We start from the raw sequence: 21,552 nt of genomic DNA, 5'->3' as shown, positions 1-21,552 counted from the left end.
GGATATGAATATTGGCTCCACCAGTTACTAGCCTTTTTAAAAGTTAGTTTCCTGCTAAAATGGAGATAGTAGTATTACTTACCTTATAAATTTACCCTGGGGGCGCCTGGGTGGCTCAGTTGGTTGAGCATCCGACTTCGGCTCAGGTCATGATCTCATGGTCTGTGAGTTCGAGCCCCACGTCAGGCTCTGTGCTGACAGCTCAGAGCCTGGAGCCTGCTTTGGATTCTGTGTCTCCCTCTCTCTCTGCCCCTCCCCCGTTCATGCTCTGTCTCTCTCTGTCAAAAATAAATAAACATTAAAAAAATTTTTTTTAATTTACTCTGAAGATTAAATAAGATGTTTGCAAAATTCTTGCAGCTGTTTTTGTCACAGGGTAAGTAAGCCCCTGATAAATATTAGCCCTCCAAATATGAAGGAGGAGCACTATGACGGATATTTGTAAATCATCAATGTAGCAATTAATAGTAAAGTGGATGAAAACGTGGCTAGACAGATGCGAGAGAAGAGGGTGGATAATGGGATCTTGTTGGTGTGGCAAAAGTGGGTTGGGAAGTGGTGAGGAGGTAAAGAAAGATGAAGAAAGAGAACTTTTATCTGAACCCAACTAAAGCTGGAAAGTTGGAAGAGGAGGCCAGTGGATAAGGTAATTATCCTGGTTTGCCTGGAACTGAGATTCTTGGGAGATGGGATTTTCAATGCTAAAACTGAGAAAGTCCTGGGAAAATCAGGATGAGTTGGTTACCCTGCAAGTGGATAGGATCACGAGAATGAAGTGGGGATGGTAACTACCATGCCTTTCTTTCTTGGTGCCCTCTGATCTTCTCCCTATAGTAATCTTGTAAAGTACTTTCCAGGGGCTTGATTGAACCAGGAGCCAGAGGGCAAGGGAGCTTGGGTAATGCAGTGGGGAGAAGTCATCCTTTGCTGGACAGAGCAGGATAAGGAAAGACAGAGAATGGACCTGGAGGGGCAAAAAGATAGTAACTAGCAAAATGACAAGAGATTAGAATTGTTTGGGATTAGTCTGACTCCAGACCTTTTATTCTTTTTCCTGTCTTGTCCAAAAAGTCTAGAAATGGTATGGGTGCATGTTTTCTGCATCCTCAAATTAAATTTAAGTAAAATTATAAAGGTTATCCAAGGATATTCTTTGGTATCCGAGCAGCCCACAAAACTTGTCTGTTTGTTCAGTGGCATGAATGCTATGTACAAGGAGGAAGTAGGATCTAGCTGCTCCAGGGATGGAGGTCCTGGAGAAAATCCCCACAGGTGCCTTCGGTTGCCCTGGGATCTTCTCCCAGCTCACCTCCATCCAGCCCAGAAGGCTTACTCCTCACACTGCGCTGTGGCAAGGGTCAAAGGTCAAAGGCCACCACTCTCCTGGTACCGCCTTGCGAAGCCAGAGGGCCCCGACCGCCTGGCAGCCAGGAGAATCTCAGCCTCACTTAGGTTCAATAGACGAGAGGAACAGAGACCCGCCAACCCTACCCAGATTACAGTCTCCGGGCTCGTCAAAGGTGCTTCGTGATTGGTAGGACGGCATGGGGGCGTGGCCTCATGTAGAAACCCTCCTCCGGATTGGTGCAAATCGGCAGGGCGGGGCCTCCACTCTGGCTGGGCGCGAAACCTCGAACGGTGTTGCCGGGCTGGAGACCGCGGGAGCGGCTGCGCTCCGGCTAAGGGACCAGGAGACCCGCTCCGTCACAAGCGAAGCGCTAGGAAGCCGGAGTCATGACGGGCGAAGTACTTTCTGAGGTGGGTTCGTGCACTTGCCGCCATCCGCGGCTGCGGAGGCCTGGCTCCGAGGGGCGGGTTGGGGTAGGGGTCGAGTCGGGCGGAGCGGGTCGCGGAAGCTGGGAGGACTACAGCTCCCGGCGGCACCGTGGCGGCGCGGCGCGCGGCCGGGCCTGGCGGGATGGCCCCTGGGGCTCGCGACTCTGGCGGTCCGGTCCCGCGGTGGACTTCCCGCGCCTCGGTGAGCTAGGCGGCGTCGCTTCTGGTCCCTTCCGCGCGCGCAGCTGGCCGCCCAGCAGTTCCTCAGCCGGCCACGTCCGCCCACCTCCCCTTTGGCGCGTTTCCTGCCGCCGGAGTTCTTCCTTGTCCAGCTCCCCAAAAGAGGAAGGCCTGGGCAGACCCGGGCAGCTGGGATGCGGGGCGGGGTTCTCCGGAAATGGACGGCGGCAGTCTTTGGGAGTTCGGAATTGGATCTACAAAGGGCCTGTGAGGTCATCCAACGCGACCCCGAAAGAAATAGGAGTGTCGGACCCTCTCGGCTTGTGGCTTGATTGCTGGCAGGATTGGGGATAGAAGCATCTGTTTCCAGAACCCTGTTCTTTTCTGGGGCCGGGACTAGTGTGGGACAGTAGCCTTGGGAGCAAAATTTAAGAGGGCTCCCCAAACTCAGTAATTAAGATAATGTTTTAATGCAATTTTTATTTTTATTTTTATTTTTTTAATTTTTTTTTAACGTTTATTTATTTTTGAGACAGAGACAGAACATGAACGGGGGAGGGTCAGAGAGAGAGGGAGATACAGAATCGGAAGCAGGCTCCAGGCTCTGAGCCGTCAGCCCAGAGCCCGACGCGGGGCTCGAACTCAGGGACCGTGAGATCGCGACCTGAGCCGAAGTCGGACGCTCAACCGACGGAGCCACCCAGGCGCCCCTTAATGCAATTTTTAAAAATAAAAATTAAAGCAAAAATTCCATTATATGGTTTGGAACAAAATATAAAACTTTTAAATAAAGACAAGATCTGACCCTGCGCTTGCACTACTCCACTTCAGGTGCCTATAATCCTGGCCCTGGTTCCAATAAAACTTTATTTACAAAAGTAGTAGGCTGACCTCATGAGCCATGATTTGCCAGTTTGATTTTTTGTTTGTTTGTTTGTTTTTAATGTTGTACTATTATCTCAATTCCAGGGGTTTTTGAGACTTGACTCTGTTCTTGCCCTGTTCCTGGCCCTGACTGTGGCAGATACTGCTATAAATTGCATAGAAGAAAGTGATTAAAGCATGTATTGAGTTACGTGGTTATCTAAACTCAGTTTCCACATCCACAAAGAATCTTACTGCTTCAGGTGTTGGGAGAATCATCAGCACATATGTGATGATCCTCAGTGATTCCTTAATACCTGTCATCTTTGGTTATTATTTTAGTAATTATACCAAACATTTAAAACAATTTAATAGTTGTTAGAGAAGCCATTAGGGTGAGTAATGCTCGACTACATTACAGATGTTAATATCTGCCCCCCTATTAAGTCAAGTCAGAGCCCTAAGAACACCAGGGATGTAGGAGACCTGGCCTCTAGGGTCAGCCTGGTCACTTGACTGGTCATGTCACCTAACACACCCATCCTACTTATACTTTTTACTTGTGATTTTTTTTTTTTTAATGTATTTATTTTTGAGAGCCGGGGTGGGGGGCAGAGGCAGAGAGAGGCAGAGATACAGACTCCAAAGCAGGCTTCACACTATTAGCACAGAGCTCTGTGCAGGTCTGGAACCCAGGAACTGTGAAATCATGACCTGAGCCAAAGTCAGAAGCTTAACCCACTGAGCCACCTAGGCACCTCTACTTGTGACCTTTAAAATGGTTTTATTTGAGGGGCGCCTGGGTGGCTTAGTTGAGCATCTGACGTAGGCTCAGGTCATGATCTCACTGTTTGTGGGTCTGAGCCCCACATCAGGCTCTGTGCTGACAGCTCACAGCCTGGAGCCTGCTTTGGATTCTGTGTCTCCCTCTCTCTCTGCCCCTCCCCCACTAGCACTCTGCCTCTCTCTCTTAAAAACAAATAAAAACATTAGAGAAAGACAAATATATGACTTTGGTAATATGTGGAATTTAAGATACAAACCAGATGAACATAAGGGAAGGGAAGCAAAAATAATATAAAAACAGGGACGGGGACAAAACATAAGAGACAAACGTAGAGATCAAACTGAGGCTTGTTGGAGGAGTTATGGGTTGGGGGATGGACTGGGCAAGGAGCATTAAGGAAGACACTTGTTGGGATGAGCACTGGGTGTTATATGTAGGGGATGAATCACTGGATTCTACTCCTGGAATCATTACTACACTATATGCTAACTAACTTGGATGTAAATTTAAAAAAATAAATAAATAAAATAAACATTAAAAAACATTTTAATGGTTTTATTTGGAAATTTTCAAACATATACAAATGTAGAAAGGCTGTATAATGAACCTATCACCTAACTTAAATAGTTATCAAATCATGCCAATCATGTTTCATTTATAGCTCATCCACTTTCACCCTCACTGGATTATTTGGAAGCAAATTCCAGATATCACTGCATCCAAAAATATTTCTTTATGCATCTCTAAAAGATAAGGGCTTTCCAAAACAGGTAACACAAATATTACCACACCTAAAAATCTTAGAATTATTACTTAATACTAAATAGATAGTGTTCAGATTTCATTGACTCAGATGTATACTTTCTGTTTATTTATTTTGTTTTAGAAAGAGAGAGAAAGAAGTCATGAGCTGGGGAAAGGGGCAGAGGGAAAGAGAGAAAGAGAGAGAATCTCAAGTAGGCTCCACACAGCGTGGAGCCCAACACAGGGCTCAATCCCATAACCCTGGGATCACTGCCTGAGTTGAAATCAAGAATCGGATGCTTAACCAACTGAGCCACCCAGGTGCTCTGTTTATTTGAATCAGGATCCAAAGTCTGCATATTGCATGGGGTGCCTGGCTGGCTTAGTAGAGTATGGGACTCTTGATCTCTGGGTTGTGAGTTCCAGCCCCACGTTGGATGTAGAGATTACTTAAACAAAATTAAAAACAAAAACAAAATGTGCATACTGCAGTTGTTGATATGTGTGTGTATGTGTGTATGTATCTTAACTCTATATAGGTATGATTTGTGTATCATTATGTACTCAGAGCTTTCTGTCACCACCTGGTTAATGCAAAGTGTGTTCTCATTTTCTAGGTTCATCTAGAAATCAATGATCCAAAACTTATCTCACAGGAAGAACCCGATAGTCCTTCAGACAGTGGACAAGGCAGCTGTGGAACAATTGTGCCCTTGAGTGATGGAGGTTTGTAATAGTAATTTTATTTTTAGAAATAGAATGTGGGGGCCTGGGTTATAAGTGGATTGGATTAATTTCATTATTCTCTTGATTCTTTAAATTATTAATGCCTAGCCTTATTGTTTGTCTTATTTATTATAAAAGTAAAATTATAGTGCATATACTCTTTTGAAATTAACCATTTCTATTATTAAATGTGTAAAATGTCTAGAAGCTACCACATTGCATGGTTGAAGGCATTCATCCTTTAATAAATGATTTTTAACACCTACCAAAAGAATTAGAACAACTTTACACTTTGTAAATATATATAATTACATTTCTCAGTAAGCGACATTTCCAGGGAAAATGGTTCTTAAAACCTATTTTTAGATTTGCTTTGCTACAATCAGTTCTTACTGGTAGTTACATAATTTCACAAGGTGACAGCAGTTGGGTAATTGGATGTTTTTTAGGAGTAGTGGGACCAGGAAGAGGACAAAATAATAGTAGATCTCTGAAAAAAATTATGTTTTCTCCAGATTCAGATGAAGAGATATTTGTGAGTAAGAAATTGAAAAGCAGGAAGCTGCTACAAGACAGTGATTCTGAAAGAGAGGACACAAATGCTTTTCCAGAGAAAACTTACGACAGCGTTGAGGAGGAAAATAAAGAGAACTTATATGCCAGAAAAAATGGAAAAGTCAGAAGGATTTACAAAACTCTGGCAGACAGTGCTGGAAGTGACATTGAGGAGTCTTTGTATCAGGAAAATCTTGAAACCCAGGTGACGCCTTGCTTAGAGCTGAGTCTCCAATCTGAAAACTCTGTGGACTTTACAGTTGACAGAAAGATTTCCAAAAAACCCAAACATGATAAAGAAAGAATGGAAGGAAAAGCAAAAGTAAAATCAAAGAGAAGACTTGAGAAAGAGGAAAAAAAGATGGAAAAAATCAGGCGGCTAAAAAAGAAGGAAACAAAAAATGAGGTATATTTAAAAGAATGAATTTGTTCTTTTTCTGTTTTTTATTTTATTTTGAGAGAGAGAGAGAGACAGAGTGCGAACCAGGAAGAGGCAGACAGGGAGATACAGAATCTGAAGCAGGCTCCAGGCTCTGAGCTGTCAGCACAGAGCCTGACGCACGGCTCAAACTCACAGACAATGAAATCGTGACCTGAGCCAAAGTCCGATGCTTAACTGACTGAGTCATCCAGGTGCCCCTAAATTTGTTCTTTCTAAGGCAGATTAACATCTTAGAAAAAATTGCTTTTAGTTCTTGAGGTTTCTGCACTTAGAATATAGCTTCAAGTTGATTGGTTTGTATTGCGAGTAATGAGGTATGTAATTTAAAACTTGTTGGTCTCATTCTCCGTAAATGGATTTCTGATTTTCTCTGCAAGCACATGGAGTGCTGCTTGTTATCTGATGAAAATGAACTTTCAGAGGAGAATTTTTTTAGGCATCCATAAGTCAGAAGTCTTGTTTGCTAACTAGAAAAAAACATCTTTTTATAAACTAGCTGTTTGATAAGTATTTGAGTTTTTAAAAAAAAATATTTACTTTTTACTAAGTTGGTTTTGGACAGTGGCATAAAATCACAGCATGGACTTCAAAAGATGGCTGTGGGTAGGAACCAGGGAGAATGTTCTAAAATGCCAAATATTTGTCTACTGATACATTATGGGCTTTTTATGGCCTGGTCCAAATTACCTTATGATGTGAAATATTGGAGTTTGGGTGATTGGATTTTGCTTTGTCTTTATGCATTGTCCAGGAAGATGATGTGAAACAGCCATTTAATGATAGTGGCTGTCTTCTTGTGGATAAAGACCTTTTTGAAACTGGATTGGAGGAAGAAAATAACTCTGCATTAGAAGATGAAGAGTCATTAGAATCGATAAGGGCAGCTGTGAAAAACAAAGTAAAAAAGCACAAGGCAAGTAAAAGATGATTGCAAAAGAGCTAACCCACTGCTCCTAACCTTTGCTTTATTTTCTTTCTTTTTTTAAATGTTTTTTAATGTTTATTTTTGAGATACAGACAGAGCACAAGTAGGGGAGGGGCAGAGAAAGAGGGAGACAGAATCTGAAGCAGGCTCCAGGCTCTAGCTGTCCACACAAGGGCCCGACTCAGGGCTTGAATTCACGGACCGCAAGTTCATTGACCTGAGTTGAAGTTGGACACCCAGCTGACTGAGTCACCCAGAAGCCCCTTCTTTATTTTCTGATTTACTATTGGAACCATTTTTTTTTTTAATGTTTATTTATTTTTGAGACAGAGAGAGACAGAGCATGAATGGGGGAGGGTCAGAGAGAGGGAGACACAGAATCTGAAGCAGGCTCCAGGCTCCAAGCTGTCAGCACAGAGCCCCATGCGGGGCTTGAACTCACGGACTGTGAGATCATGACCTGAGCCGAAGTCGGATGCTTACCCGACTGAGCCACCCAGGCGCCCCTGGAACCATTTTTTTTTTTTTAAGAGAGAGCACGTGAGCAAGGGAGAGGAGAGAGGGGCAGAAGGAGAGAGACAGAGAGGGAGAGAGAATCGTAACCAGGTGCTGAGCCCAACACAAGCCTCGATCCAACAACCCTGGAATCTGTGCCGAAATCAAGAGCTAGACACTCAACCGACTGAGCCACCCAGGCACCCTTAAACTTTTTTTTTTTAATGTTTATTTATTTTTGAGAGAGAGAGAGAGAGACAGAGCACAAGTGGGGGAGGGGCAGAGAGAGGAGACACAGAATCTGAAGCAGGCTCCTGACTTTGAGCTGTCAGCACAGAGCCTGATGGTGGGGCTCGAACTCATGAACCATGAGATCATGCCCTGAGCCAAAGTTGTCATTTTTAACTCCAGAAAAACATGTGGCAATTGATTTCAGTTTTTTGGCTGTTAATTTTAGAATCGGGCAATGCAAGTGATAGACATGCTAACTTGTATGGAAACTAGTGTTTTAATTGCCCTCATCGGAATGTTAGGGGGAAAAAGTAAGATACTTTATATTGTGTAAGAAGCAGGTAAGTAATGGGACAGAGGTATACATTTTATAATCCTGTGGCCTCTAAGAAATGAACCTAAAGTGTTTCTGGAGGGGTATCAAAGAACAGCAGTCAAAACCTCATTGTCCTGAGTGTTTGGAAGCACAGTTGTTCTTGCTAAGATTACCTTTAGCTCCCTGGGAGTCATTGTCCCTCCTTAGGGAAACATGAAATAAAGAAGTATGAGAAATTAGGGCCCAACCTTGACTTGAGATAGCAAATTTTTTTCTAGGCATTATAGGATGCTGTATGTTTAAAACTTTCTATTTGATAATTACTGACTTTTTATTAACATAGCATGATGTGATGTTGGGGTACAAAAGCAGTCTTTTTTTTTTTTTTTTTTTAATTTTTTTTTTAACGTTTATTTATTTTGGAGACAGAGAGAGACAGAGCATGAACGGGGGAGGGTCAGAGAGAGAGGGAGACACAGAATCTGAAACAGGCTCCAGGCTCTGAGCTGTCAGCACAGAGCCCGACACGGGGCCCGAACTCACGGACCGCGAGATCATGACCTGAGCCGAAGTCAGCCGCTTAACCGACTGAGCCACCCAGGCGCCCCCAAAAGCAGTCTTTTGAGTAAGCAACGTCTCTTATTTCGGTTTAATTTTTGTCCGTATTTTTCAACTTGTAATCTTCTCTTTTAGAAAAAAGAGCTGTCTTTGGAGAGTGGGGTCTATTCATTTGAAGAAGAAACTGAGTTATCGAAAGGCACCATACGGAAGGTGGGATAGAGCTCTGTATGTTGTCATGTTGGTTTCTTTCCCCAGGAGATTGTGGATTTCTGAGGGATAAATGTTTTATCAAGTCTATCATATTTTCCTGGTACTCATGGTATTGCTTTGTGTACAGTAGGGACACAGATATGGATTGTATTGAATTCAATGTGATATGCAAATAAATGCTCTCCCTGTGTTTATTTTTTAATTTACTTGTTTAAATTCAAGTTAGGGGCGCCTGGGTGGCTTGGTCGGTTAAGCATCCGACTTCAGCTCAGGTCATGATCTCACAGTCCGTGAGTTCGAGCCCCGCGTTGGGCTCTGTGCTGACTGCTCAGAGCCTGGAGCCTGTTTCAGATTCTGTGTCTCCCTCTCTCTCTGCCCCTCCCCCGCTCATGCTCTGTCTCTCTCTGTCTCAAAAATAAATAAACGTTAAAAAAAAAAATAAATGAAAAAAAATAAAAAATATTCAAGTTAGTTGACATATAGTGTAGTATTGGTTTTAGGAGTAGAACCCTGTGATTCATCATTCATATTATAACACCCAGTTCTCATCCCAACAAGTACCCTCCTTAATACTCATCACCTATTTAGCCCATCCCCCACCCACCTCTTCTCTAGCAACCTTCAGTTCTCTGTATTTAAGAGTCTTATGGTTTGCTCCCTCTCTGTTTTTATCTTATTTTTCCTTCCCTTCCCCTATGTTCATCTGTTGTGTTTCTTAAATTCCACATATGAGTGAAATCATATATTTGTCTTTTTCTGCCTGACTTATTTTGCTTAGCATAATACAGTCTAGTTCCATCCATGTTGTTTCAAATGGCAAGATTTCATTCTTTTTGATTGCCAAGTAATATTCCGTTGTGTGTGTACATTGTGTATACATGTAAATACACACACACATATATATACACACCACATCTTTATCCATTCATCAGTCAGTGGACATTTGGGCTCTTTTCATAATTTGGCTATTGTTGATAGCACTGCTATAAACATTGGGGTATGCGTGCCCCTTTGAATCAGCATTTTTGTTATATCCTTTGGATAAATATTTAGTAGTTTATATTGTACTGAATTCATTAGTGCTTACTTTTCCCTCTCCTCTTTTCGTGGAGAGGGCAAACTCTTGAAGGATGAATGTCTTTCTGGATAATAGCATTAACATAGTCTCTTTGTTTTCTTTAAGGAACGGAAGGCAGCCAAATTAAGTAAGGAAGCGTTAAAAAAACTGCACAGTGAAACTCAGCGCCTTATTCGAGGTAATATAAACCAGTACAGTAACTTTGTGGCAAATCACAATATTTCTTTGTAAGCTCCACTTGGATATTGGGGAATTTTGGTTTTTTTAATATTCTTAATATAAATTATAATACCAAGTTTAAAATTGATCTTGGTGAATGGCCATTGTTCTAAAGCCTCTGGAACATAAGTATAAAGTGAGAAAATTTCCAGAACTGTATTAGTGCTAAGGAGGGAGGGTTTTTTTAATGTTTTTCTGTGGATCAGCTGTATCAGGATTTGGGAGCTTTTCAAATGTGTAAGGTGTTAGGTTCCACAGAAATTTTGATTCAGTAGGCCTGAAGTGGGGTCTAAGAATCTGTATTTTTTATTTTTTAAATGTTTGTTTATTTTTGAGAGAGAGAGACAGCATGATCAGGGGAGGGGCAAAGAGAGGGAGAGACAGATGATCAGAAGCGGGCTCAGCACTGATAGCAGAGAGCCTGACAGGGGGCTTAAACCCACAAACCACGAGGTCATGACCTGAGTCCAAGTCGGTCACCCAACCAACAGAGCTACCCAGGTGCCCCAAGGATCTGTATTTTTTAAAAACTTCCTGGATCAGTTTAATTTCACAACTAGGTTTAAAAGCCACTGGTCTCCAGGGAGTTCTTTTGTAGTTAGATCCTGTCTTTATTAAAGCCAGGATTGTTTTCTATTTCTGGTGATGGCTTTCACTGTGCTGTTTAGTTGACTGAACATGAAGTGACATTTCAGAATATACAGTATGTGTATTTGCTTGTTTTGTTCCATTTTGTAGAATCTGCACTTAATCTTCCATATCATATGCCAGAGAATAAAACCATTCATGATTTCTTCAAACGTAAACCTCGGCCTACTTGCCAGGGAAATGCCATGGCGCTACTGAAGTAAGAATTCTCTTTCCTTGAGATTATAATTTTTGTAAATTTTCAGTTTTGTAGCAAACATCTGATGTAAGAAAGTTCAGATTCCTCAGTCTCTTAAAACTGTTATAATGGATTCATTATGTGCTGAGATGAGAGTTTCACACTTAGGATAATTTTCAACTTGAGCTTATTTTCCCCTCTCTAGGTCATCTAAGTATCAATCAAACCATCACAAAGAAACCGTAGACACTGTAAATACAAGTGAGATGAATAATGGCCACCATAACGAAGATTCTGAGCAGACAGTGTGTGTGGGACATGAACTGGAAATTAACGCACTCCCTGCAGTTTCAAAGGAACCCCAGATCACTACTGGATCAGGGGAATCTTGTAGTAAGGATATGATGGGAAGTGAAGAGCTAGAAATTCAGGAGAAACAGAAGCAGGGTGATGGCAGACCTCCACCTGAGGACAGCTCAGTGGCACATCAGGAATCCAGCTTCCTCAGGAATGAGGACAATGAGGTGTGTCAGGCTGGAGGGCTTATGGCACCTGAACCACGTGCCCTGGAGGGAGAAGAAGGCCTGAAAAGAACAGAAGAAGCAGATGAGAAGGTGGAAGAGCCCAGGCAGCAAACTAAATCAGTAGTTGTGCCACCTGAAAAAGCAAGGAGGTTCACTCTGGATAGACTTAAGCAACTGGGAGTAGATGTTTCCATTAAACCTCGGTTGGGTGCTGATGAAGACTCCTTTGTGATACTTGAAGAACCTGAAACCAACAGAGGTAATCCTTTGAGTTGTGGGGAGCCTCCAGAGTGATTTGTTCTGGCAGCTTTTTGTTATTTGCTACTATTTGGGGATACGGGACATAGGAGAAACCAATAACTGCACACATGAGCTTACTCTATAGATACCCAGATGTGGGTACAATTCTATTTAGATAAATTTGGCAGGGCATCAGGATGTCCTCAACCTTGTTTAAAATAGAAGCCTATTGATAGGTTAACATACAAAAGAAGTACATTGCTGTCGCGTTATTGTATGACATTCAGAAAAGCATTATTCATGTTTTTACTGTTAAAGGAAAACATTTTGGTTCAGTAAATTGTCTGCAAAACTGAATTTCTTTTTTCCCCACGTCATTTAAGAAATACTAAACTATCCACGACAGGCAAGGTGCTGTAGGGCATACCAAGAGAAATGTTATATTTATCGTACATTTAAGGTACTTACACTCTTGTAGGGGAGATAATAAGTATGCAAATAACAGTAATACAAGAGAGAAAGTGGAAAGTGACTTCTATAATGAGCATGTATCACTGATAATTGGAAAAATTAAATGAAGAAAAGGGAAAAATAGTCTCTGCTGAAAGAAACATTTAGAATAAAGTGCTATGGCAGTTTAGAGGAAGGATAAGTTTCTCCCAATAGGTGGTTAAAAGAAGGCTTAAAGTGTAGGTGGATGTAATTACTTGTTCACTGCCTTTCCCTTTATACTTTGAATAGGGATCTTCTGGCTTGTTCCCTACTCTATCACCGGCGCTTCCGCAGAGGATGACACATTGTAGGCATTTATACTGGATGAGTGATGAATGAATGAATGATCCTTCAAGACAGAGCTCAAGTATTACCATATTAGGTAGACTTCCTGACTAGTAGATAGAATTGGATATTCTCTCCTCTGCATTGAGGCAGTTTGGCATGATAATTAAGAGCTTAGGCTCTGTAGCAAGAGCAAGGTTTGAATCTGGGTTGTGCTATTTACTGTTTAACTTTGAATATGCTATTTGACCTCTCTGAGCCACCTTTTTAAAAATTTTTTCTTTAAAGGATATCTGGTTCATAGGGCTATAGTGAACATCTGTTGAAATCATGCATAGAAATGGATAACATAAAGAAGCATTCAAATGCTTGCTCCTACTTATGTTATTAGTGAAATTATTTGTATTAAAACTATAAGAGCTTATGGTTGGTGGGTGCTCTGTTATCCACAGTATCTGGTGTGTAAAATATGCTCAGTGAGTCTTTGTTGATTGAATGGGTGGGCTTTGTGGAAGTGGAGAGAAGGACATTCTTGGAAGGGACAGAAAGAGTTCTGCATGGTATTATTGGAAGGATGTTATAAATCCATTTGACCAGAATAGGAGATGGGTTGGAAGGGTTGTTAACAGAACTAGCATAGATCCATTAGCAGAGAAATAGGAGATTTTTAAGTTTATTTATTTATTTATTTTGAGAGAGAGAGAGAGAGAGAGAAAGCACACAGCGGGGGCAAAGAGAGGGGGACAGAGGATCTGAAATGGGCTCAGAGAGAGAATCCCAAGCAGGCTCCATGCTGTCAGCGCAGAGCCCAGCAACAGAGCTCGATCTCATAAACCATGAAATCATGACCTGAGCTGAAATCAAGAGGCGGTCACTTAACTGACTGACCCACCCAGGTCAGTCAGGGCACCCACTCAGGTGCCCTGAGATTTTTTTTTTTTTTTAATATTTATTTTTTGGGAGACTGCAAGCAGAGGAGGAGCACAGAGAGGGGGACAGAAGATCTGAAGTGGGCTTGTGCTGACAGGCTGACAGCAGTGAGCCTGATGGCGGGGCTCAAACTCGTGAACCGTAAGATCATGACCTGAGCTGAAGTCAGATGCTCAACCGACTGAACCACCCAGGTGCCCCCCAAGATTTTTTTTTGTCTGAAACTCAATGTTCTTTAAATAGTCCTGAACTGAGACAGGAAAGAGAAGAAACCTTTTTTTGAGTACCTACTGTATTAGACACTGATAGATTCTTTATTATTGTTCTTAATTCTCATGGCTGCAGGTATTACTTTGCAATGAAGAGATGGAGGCTTGGAGAGGCCGGGTAATTGTTCCAATATTACACTTGGCTTATATAGGGAACTAGCACAGTGCCTGGCACATAGTAGGCATTTGTTTTTAACTCAGAATATGTTTTCCTTCAGAAATAGTATTTGACATGAAAGTTGGGTTTCCAGACCAGTCAGTTCCATAATATGTATGAAGTTAGGATCAACTTTTATTTATTTGTGTAATAAACTTTCATTTAGCATGGTGTTAGATGCTGTGTATACAAGACATAGTCCCTGCTGTCAAGGAAATTAGAGTCTAATAGGAGTGAAAGACAGGCAAACAGGCCATTACACGACTGTGTATACCCTGAGCCTAGAGAAAGGGTACCTCACTTGGAGTACCTCGTGGGGAGTCAGGGAGGCTTCTGAAAGGACCTGATACCTGAGCTGACTCTTGAAAGCTGAATAGGAGATACCAAGGTAGAGAAATGGCTTGCTTGGTGGAGGGAACAGACCCACAAAAGACCCAACAGAGGCAAGAGAAAACACAAGGTATCCTGATGAGGTAGGGTGAAGATTGCAAGGATTTTGGGAATGGGTAACTAGTGAGGCCAGATCATGCAAGGCTTTTAGGCCATGCTAAGAGCTTGGACTTTTGCCTTTTGTTAGTAGAGGACCACTGAAAAATTTTTAGCAAAAGAAATGACCCAATCAGATATTCATTTTTGGGACAATCTAGCAGCTAGTATGGTGGACACATTGGAAGGGGTTAAGAGTAAAAGCAGTAGAAAGACCTTAATTTCCTTAATATCACATGGAGTAAGGTTTCCATGAGAAAAATGCATATAGATCCAAACTCCGGGGTACCAGAAATATATTACTTCTGTTTCCTGCAATAGTGTAGGGAAAGTCTCTGTCCTCAATTCCTCTACTTTCTGGACAAAGAACAATGGGAATGAGAACAGTTTTAGATTCAGGCTGCTGATGGACACTGAGCTGGAGCAGAGACTTTTCACTTAGAGAGGACATGAAAGGAGCTAGCCAAAGACTGTTGGACGGAGAGGAGCCTGAACAGAGATCCTAGGATGAGGAGGGAGATGGTTGAGCAATATAGTAAAAGGCAAGAAGTAGCAATATAGTAAAAGGCAAAAGTAGGTGCTGTGGTGCATTGGGGATGAAGAGCTTTTAGGGCCTGGCTTTCTCCATAAGAATGAAGGCAACCCCTCTGCCTCACTATCATTTTAGGTCCCAAGTAAATCTTCTTCCACATCCATTTCTTTTATTCTTTTGGTGCCAATAATGACTTGCCTATTTCTGTTCCCTTTCCACTGCCACTACCCATTGCTTCCAGCCTTACTGAACTGCTATAAAAGAGGATACAGACCTACATCTTCTCTCCTTGCACTTTTGTTTGTGATATAAACATACTGTCCTTTGGTGTTGGATTTTTTGCTACCAATAAAGTTAGAGAGGGGTGCCTGGGTGGCTCAGTCAGTTAAGCATCCAACTTCGGCTCAGGTCATGATCTCGTGGTTCTTGAGTTTGAGCCCCGCGTCTGGCTCTGTGCTGACAGCTCAGAGCCTGGAGCCTGCTTCAGATTCTGTGTCTCCCTCTCTCTCTGCCCCTCCCCTGCTCATGCTCTGTCTCTCTATCTCAAAAATAAAATACACATTAAAAAAAATAAAAAAAAAAAACGTTAGGGACTCAGAATGGAAAGGCTTCCTTCCAGTCCTATCCCCTTCTAGGGCAGGAAAAACCACAACTAGTTTTGCTAACCACAAAACTACTACAATATGATTTGAGGGCATTTTTTAAGAAAAAGAACCAAACTTGGAGTGTCCTGGACATTTTATGGAAGAGAAGGCATCCCTCAACCCCGAAGGAATCTTTTCTCTTTATTACTGTCTCTCTCTTAAAACAGAGCTCACTGTGGTGTGATGCAAACAGAGGCGTGATGGTGCCCAGTAGCAGCTAGCTGAGGGAGAAAGGAGAAGGAAATTTTGAACTATATAGCATTGGAGAAGAGGGGATAGAGCTCCTGTTGCCGTTTGACCACTGAACTTACCGCTCCTGGTATATGTATATTCCCCTTTGTATGCAAGTTGGGTGTGTGGTTCAGAGGCCACCTGTAAGTGGAATTTCCTTTCTGGTTATACTAGTATAACAGTTTCACCAACATGAGTTACATCACTGACTGGATTGATTGCCATTTTTTTTCCCCCTTTTTAAATTGACCTTGCTCATATTTAGTAAGATTACTATTAAATAGTGAAATGTTCAAAATAGGAAAATTTTTAAAAAGAGGCTGAAACCTATGAAAAATTAAGCCATTGAATGATTGGTAATTATGGTGTTTGTTCCACCAGCATAATACTTTTTTTTTTTTTTTTTAAGAATTGCACACATTTAGAAACTTCAGTTGTAAATGTCTACCCTAAAATGATTTTTGAAGTATATCGAGGTAGAATAATTGCAGCATTTCATTAGTTTGGGTTAAGCTACGTGAATTGGATATAGGTGTTAGTAGCAAAGGAGTTTTTGGTGTTTTGGGGCATTTTTCTTCCCCCTCCAACTTTGTTGATCTTAAAAACTGATTATTAACTGGAATCTTTTTTTTTTTTTTAATTTTAAATTTATTTATTTAAATTCAAGTTAGTTAACATACGGTGTAGTAGCGGTTTCAGGAGTGGAACCCAGTGATTCATCACTTACATATGACACCCAGTGCTTATCCCAATAAGTGCCCTCCTTAATGCCCATCACCTATTTAGCCCATCCCCCCCCCTTTACCTCCTCTCTAGCAACCTTCAGTTTGCTCTCTGTATTTAAGAGTCTCTTATGGTTTGCCTCCCTGTTTTTATCTTATTTTTCCTTCCCTTCCCGTATGTTCATCTGTTGTGTTTCTTCAATTCCACATATGAGTGAAATCATGATATTTGTCTTTCTCTGCCTGACTTCTATTGCTTAGCATAATACATTCTAGTTCCATCCATGTTGTTGCAAATAGCAAGATTTCATTCTTTTTGATTGCCAAGTAATATTCCACTGTGTGTGTATATGTATGTATACATTGTGTGTGTGTGTACATTGTGTATACATGAAAATACACCCATATACACACCATATCTTTATCCATTCATCAGTCGATGGACATTTGGGCATTTTCCATAATTTGGCTATTGTTGATAACACTGCTATGAACATTGGGGTGCATGTGCCCGTTCGAATCAGCAGTTTTGTATCCTTTGGATAAATAACTAGTAGTACAATTGCTGGGTCGTAGAGTAGTTCTATTCTTAACTGGAATCTTAAAGGAAAGAGTTCAAGCATGGCACACTGACATACTGTTTGGTGTTTGGATCTAGAACTGGAAGCCTTGAAACAGCGTTTCTGGAAGCATGCTAATCCAGCAGTGAAACCCAGGGCTGGTCAGAAGATGAATGTGAACATCATAGTGAAAGGCGTGGGCACTGATGGAAAGGAAGAGCTAAAGGCAGATGTGGTACCTGTGACTTTGGCAGCTGAGAAGCTGGATGGAGCAAGCCACACAAAACCAGGTATTTGAGTGCATGTTTTCGTTTGCGTGCTTTATGCTTTGTACACTGGCAGGTCTTTATGGCTACCGAAGACCCTATAGTGAAAAGTTCTAGAATCTTTTTCCTTGGGCAGTTTGAAGATTGGATAGCAGTACCTCTGGCATGACTCACATGTAGCATTGCTTAGATGTGGGAGGTGATAAGATGACTATTTCCAATAGTTTTTGTCTTATTAAAAAACAGTAAATGTCTGTTGTAGAAAATATATAGAATAAAAAAAAAACTTCTGTGATCCTCTATCAGAGACACCTTCTATAATTATATTGTGTATCCTTTTAATCTCTTTGCATAGGTGTATATATATGTTTTTAAAAACAAACGGGCACCTGGGTGGCTCAGTCGGTTAAGCTTCTGACTTCGGCTCAGGTCATGATCTTGTGCTTTGTGAGTTTAAACCCCACATTGGGCTTGTGCTAACAGCTCAGAGCCTGGAGCCCACTTCAGATTCTGTCTGTCTGTCTGTCTGTCTCTCTCTCTGTCTCTGCCCTCCCTGACTTGTGCTCTGTCTCTCTCTCTCTCTCTCAAAAATAAACCTTAAAAACATTTTTTTTAAACAAACTAATGCAATCATATTGTACATTCTGCTTTGTAATCTGCCTTTTTGTTTTAACAATGTCTGTTGTTCCCAGATGTCTGTTGTACTTTGAAAGTACAAGTGACAGGGGCGCCTGGGTGGCTCAGTCGGTTAAGCATCTGAGTTTGACTCAGGTCATCATCTCATGGTTCTTGTGTATGAGCCCCACATCGGGCTCTCTGCTGTCAGGGCAGAGTGCACTTCAGATCTTCTGTCTCCCTCTCTCTCTGCCCCTCTCCCCCTCATGCTGTCCCTCTCTCTCTCAAAACTAAACATTAAAATAAAAGTATAAATAATATATCACATAGAAAATGGAGACACTGAGGAAAAAGTATGAAATGAAAAATTAGTCTTCCTAAAGGCAACTGTTAATTTCTTGTGTGTCCTTGGAAGAAAATTCATATGTGTACACCATTGTGGGTGTGGGCATGAGAGAGAGAGAGACAGACAGACAGACATTGGATACTTACTTTCTGCTAGGCATTGCTCTAGGTGCTTTACTGTGGATAACATTAGTATTCTTATTTTATATAGGAGAAAACTGATATACAAAGAATTTAGACAACTTACTCAGGTTTGCACAGCTCATAAGTAGTAGAACCAGTAGCCTAATCCAGACCTCCTAACTTCAGAGTTCGGATACACATTATATTGCTTTTGAGTTTTTTAACAGCTGCATAATATTCCTTTGTGAGACTGTAACATGATTCGTTTAACCATACTCCTATTAATAGACAGCTTGTATATTCCAGTTGTTGTTATTTCATACAATGTTGCACCGTAGTATCAGATATATGTTGGTTTATTTGGATGCAGAATTCCTTATAGTGGAATCATTGAGTCAAATTTTGATATATATCATCCTGTTCTTCAAAATAGTTGCACCAATTTATACTCTGAATCACAATATATGAGTTCTTGTTTCCTCCAGTTAATATGTCAAAAATGTTACCTCTTACTTTGATTTATATCTCTCTTTTTTTTTTTTTGATGTTTATTTTTGAGACAGAGAGAGACAGAGCATGAGCAGGGGAGGGTCAGAGAGAGGGAGACACAGAATCTGAAGCAGGCTCCAGGCTCCGAGCTGTCAGCAGAGCCCGACGAGGGGCTCAAACCCACAGACCGTGAGATCATACATAACCTGAGCTGGAGTCAGATGCCTAACCGACTGAGCCACCCAGGCACCCCAATTTATATCTCTTTAATTAGAAATGAGACTAGGAGCATCTGGCTGGCTCAGTCAGTGGAGCACGTGACTCTTGATCTTGAGGTTGTGAGTTTAAGCTGCACGTTGGGTGTAGAGAGTACCTAAAAATGAAACCTTTAAGAAAGGAAAAAAGAAATGAGGTTAAGTGTTACTTTTAATTTGTTCACTAACCATGTATGTTCAATTTTTCTGTGAACTACCAGGTCATATTCTTTGCCCATTTTACTTTTGAGTTGTTTCTTTTTTTCTTTAAAAAAATTTTTTTAATGTTTATTTATTTTTGAGAGAGAGAGCGTGAAAGCAGGGAGGGGCAGAGAAAGAGGGAGACAGAGATCAGAAGCAGGCTCTGTGCTTACAGCAGACAGCCTGATGCAGGGCTTGAACTCATGAACCGTGAGATCATGACCTGAGACAAAGTCAAAGCCAGATGCTTAACCGACTGAGCCACCCAGGTGCCCCTTCTTTTTTTCTTTAATATAGGTATATTTATCAAGGTTGTCCTTCATGGCTTCTGGGCCAGAGACTTTCAGAGTCCTACTCTTGCACCCCATTTTTGTCCTCTTTAATAACTTTTATAATCTCTGTGTAGTATATTATCTCAGAGTGTAGAACATAACTATGAAAAGTTCCCTTTAGTTCATAATAATCCTTATTTGTTAAGGTAACACCCTCGAGTAATAAGGTCTCGGATTTTCCTTTTGGGATGTAACTGGAACACTCCTGGGGTTGTCTGAAGTGCACACTTCCATTACTGCAGGAGGTAGTTGGTCGTTATGTCTAAAGCATTTTTTCCTGTTTCTGTTCAGGTGAAAAGCTTCAGGTGCTGAAAGCTAAGCTGCAGGAAGCAATGAAACTCCGTAGGCTTGAGGAGCGCCGAAAGCGCCAAGCATTATTTAAGTTAGATAATGAAGATGGATTTGAAGAAGAGGAAGAGGAGGAAGAAATGACAGATGAGTCTGAGGAAGATGGAGAAGAGGAGGAAGAAGGAGATCTAGAGGAAGAAGAGGAGGAAGAAGAAGGCAATCAGGAGGTTTCTGACAATTATTTCATTTTGTTATTTGTTTAGGATGGATAAGGGAAAGAGAAAATCAGATTTGAATAAGAGTAAGGTAAAGTAAGGTAAGCACATCCAATTGTATAAGAGATTTTAGGGGCAGAGATGGTGTAAGTAACTCACAGGTACCGAAGTCTTTGCATTCAGTTCTGTTAGCACCTCTAGATACCTGCAGTTCCCAGAGGCCTAGCCTTAGCTTCTACCTTTTGGTCTACTCACTGAAATAGAAGGCTAAAATGGAAATGGCTTTGTATTAATAGATGTCTTTATCTTTGATGTTTATTTAAGTTTTCTCTATTCAGAATGAAAAGCAGTCTCAACCTTGGTCAGGTTGAGGTCTGGAATAAATTCTCAGGCAGGCTGAGACCTTCCTGAGTTAATTTCTTTCTCGGTTGAGGAGGAAATTTATAAAAGGGCTCTTGCCGTTGTTCTATACTATTGTCTTCTGCCTAGGGTAGATGATGATGAAGTTTTGGGTAGAAAAAAGGAAGACCCCCCCTTGTTTGAACTCTGCAGTCATTTGAAAGAGTTGGTTCATATTTACCCCTGGATAAAGAAGAGGAAAGCAATGGCTGAACCACGTAGCATGTCATACTCTAGGTTTGGTTTAAGGCCACTAGTTGTCCTGCATTCTCAGGCTAGTTATTTAACCTCTCATTGCCTCAGTAAAATGATAATTCGGTCTTTTTTCAGTCTTGTAGCACTTTGGGGAGGGTAAAATGTAAAAAAGTACAAAAGAGCTCTAGAAGTGTCAGGGAAAGTTATGTTAATGATGATGGTCAGACCAAGTCTCCTTTGGGTTTACCTTTTCAGATTTACGATGTGACCTATAACCAAGCAGCCATGCATGATGCTAACAACATATTTGCTTTTAAATTTTTTTACTTTGGTTTTGGGTGGCATGATTGATGAAGGTTGCAGAATTCCTTCTCAGTAGTGAAGAAATAGAAACCAAAGATGAGAAAGAAATGGATAAAGAAAACAGTGATGGCAGTAGTGAAATTGGCAAGTCAGTTGGCCTTCTCTCTGTCCCCAAACCTCTGTCATCTGATTCTACCTTACTTCTATTTAAGGACAACTCTTCCAAGATGGGGTAAGTAATTCTCTTTAGGGAAAGATAAGATTCCCTTGGGTTTGCCCCTCTTGTTAGAAGCAGAAGCAGATAAACAATTTACCTTCTTATTTTGTAGTTACTTTCCTAGTGAAGAAAAATCAGAAACAGATGAAATCTCAGGCAAAAGGCCTAGCAAACTGGGTAAGTAGTGACTCTTGTGCCGAACTTGACTTTTCTTATCTCCTCTAGCTTTGATACTTAAGGACAATTCCATTAAGATTCCATTTTTTTGAGCTCTAGTGGACTTCACTCTTACTTGTGGCGATG

The 21,552-nt window shown here is 41.3% G+C and overlaps 1 protein-coding gene across 1 annotated transcript in view; it reads left to right on the top strand.

The window, feature by feature from the left end:
* The first annotated feature begins 1,650 nt into the window (after positions 1-1,650).
* CLSPN (claspin) overlaps positions 1,651-21,552 on the top strand; it is a 31,915-nt gene continuing 12,013 nt past the window's right edge. Inside the window, exons 1-12 of the mRNA XM_042949510.1 lie at positions 1,651-1,758; positions 4,969-5,077; positions 5,593-6,038; positions 6,826-6,987; positions 8,735-8,812; positions 9,996-10,068; positions 10,848-10,956; positions 11,141-11,718; positions 17,106-17,297; positions 19,924-20,147; positions 21,086-21,264; positions 21,362-21,426. Of these exons, the coding sequence (XP_042805444.1) occupies positions 1,735-1,758; positions 4,969-5,077; positions 5,593-6,038; positions 6,826-6,987; positions 8,735-8,812; positions 9,996-10,068; positions 10,848-10,956; positions 11,141-11,718; positions 17,106-17,297; positions 19,924-20,147; positions 21,086-21,264; positions 21,362-21,426 (2,239 nt within the window). The 5' untranslated portion in view covers positions 1,651-1,734. The remainder of the gene's footprint in view (positions 1,759-4,968; positions 5,078-5,592; positions 6,039-6,825; positions 6,988-8,734; positions 8,813-9,995; positions 10,069-10,847; positions 10,957-11,140; positions 11,719-17,105; positions 17,298-19,923; positions 20,148-21,085; positions 21,265-21,361; positions 21,427-21,552) is intronic.

This window comes from Panthera leo, chromosome C1, assembly GCF_018350215.1.
Source record: "Panthera leo isolate Ple1 chromosome C1, P.leo_Ple1_pat1.1, whole genome shotgun sequence".
NCBI lineage: Eukaryota > Metazoa > Chordata > Mammalia > Carnivora > Felidae > Panthera > Panthera leo.
Note: the sequence above shows the minus strand (reverse complement) of the source record. Positions and strands in the feature narration are given on the sequence as shown.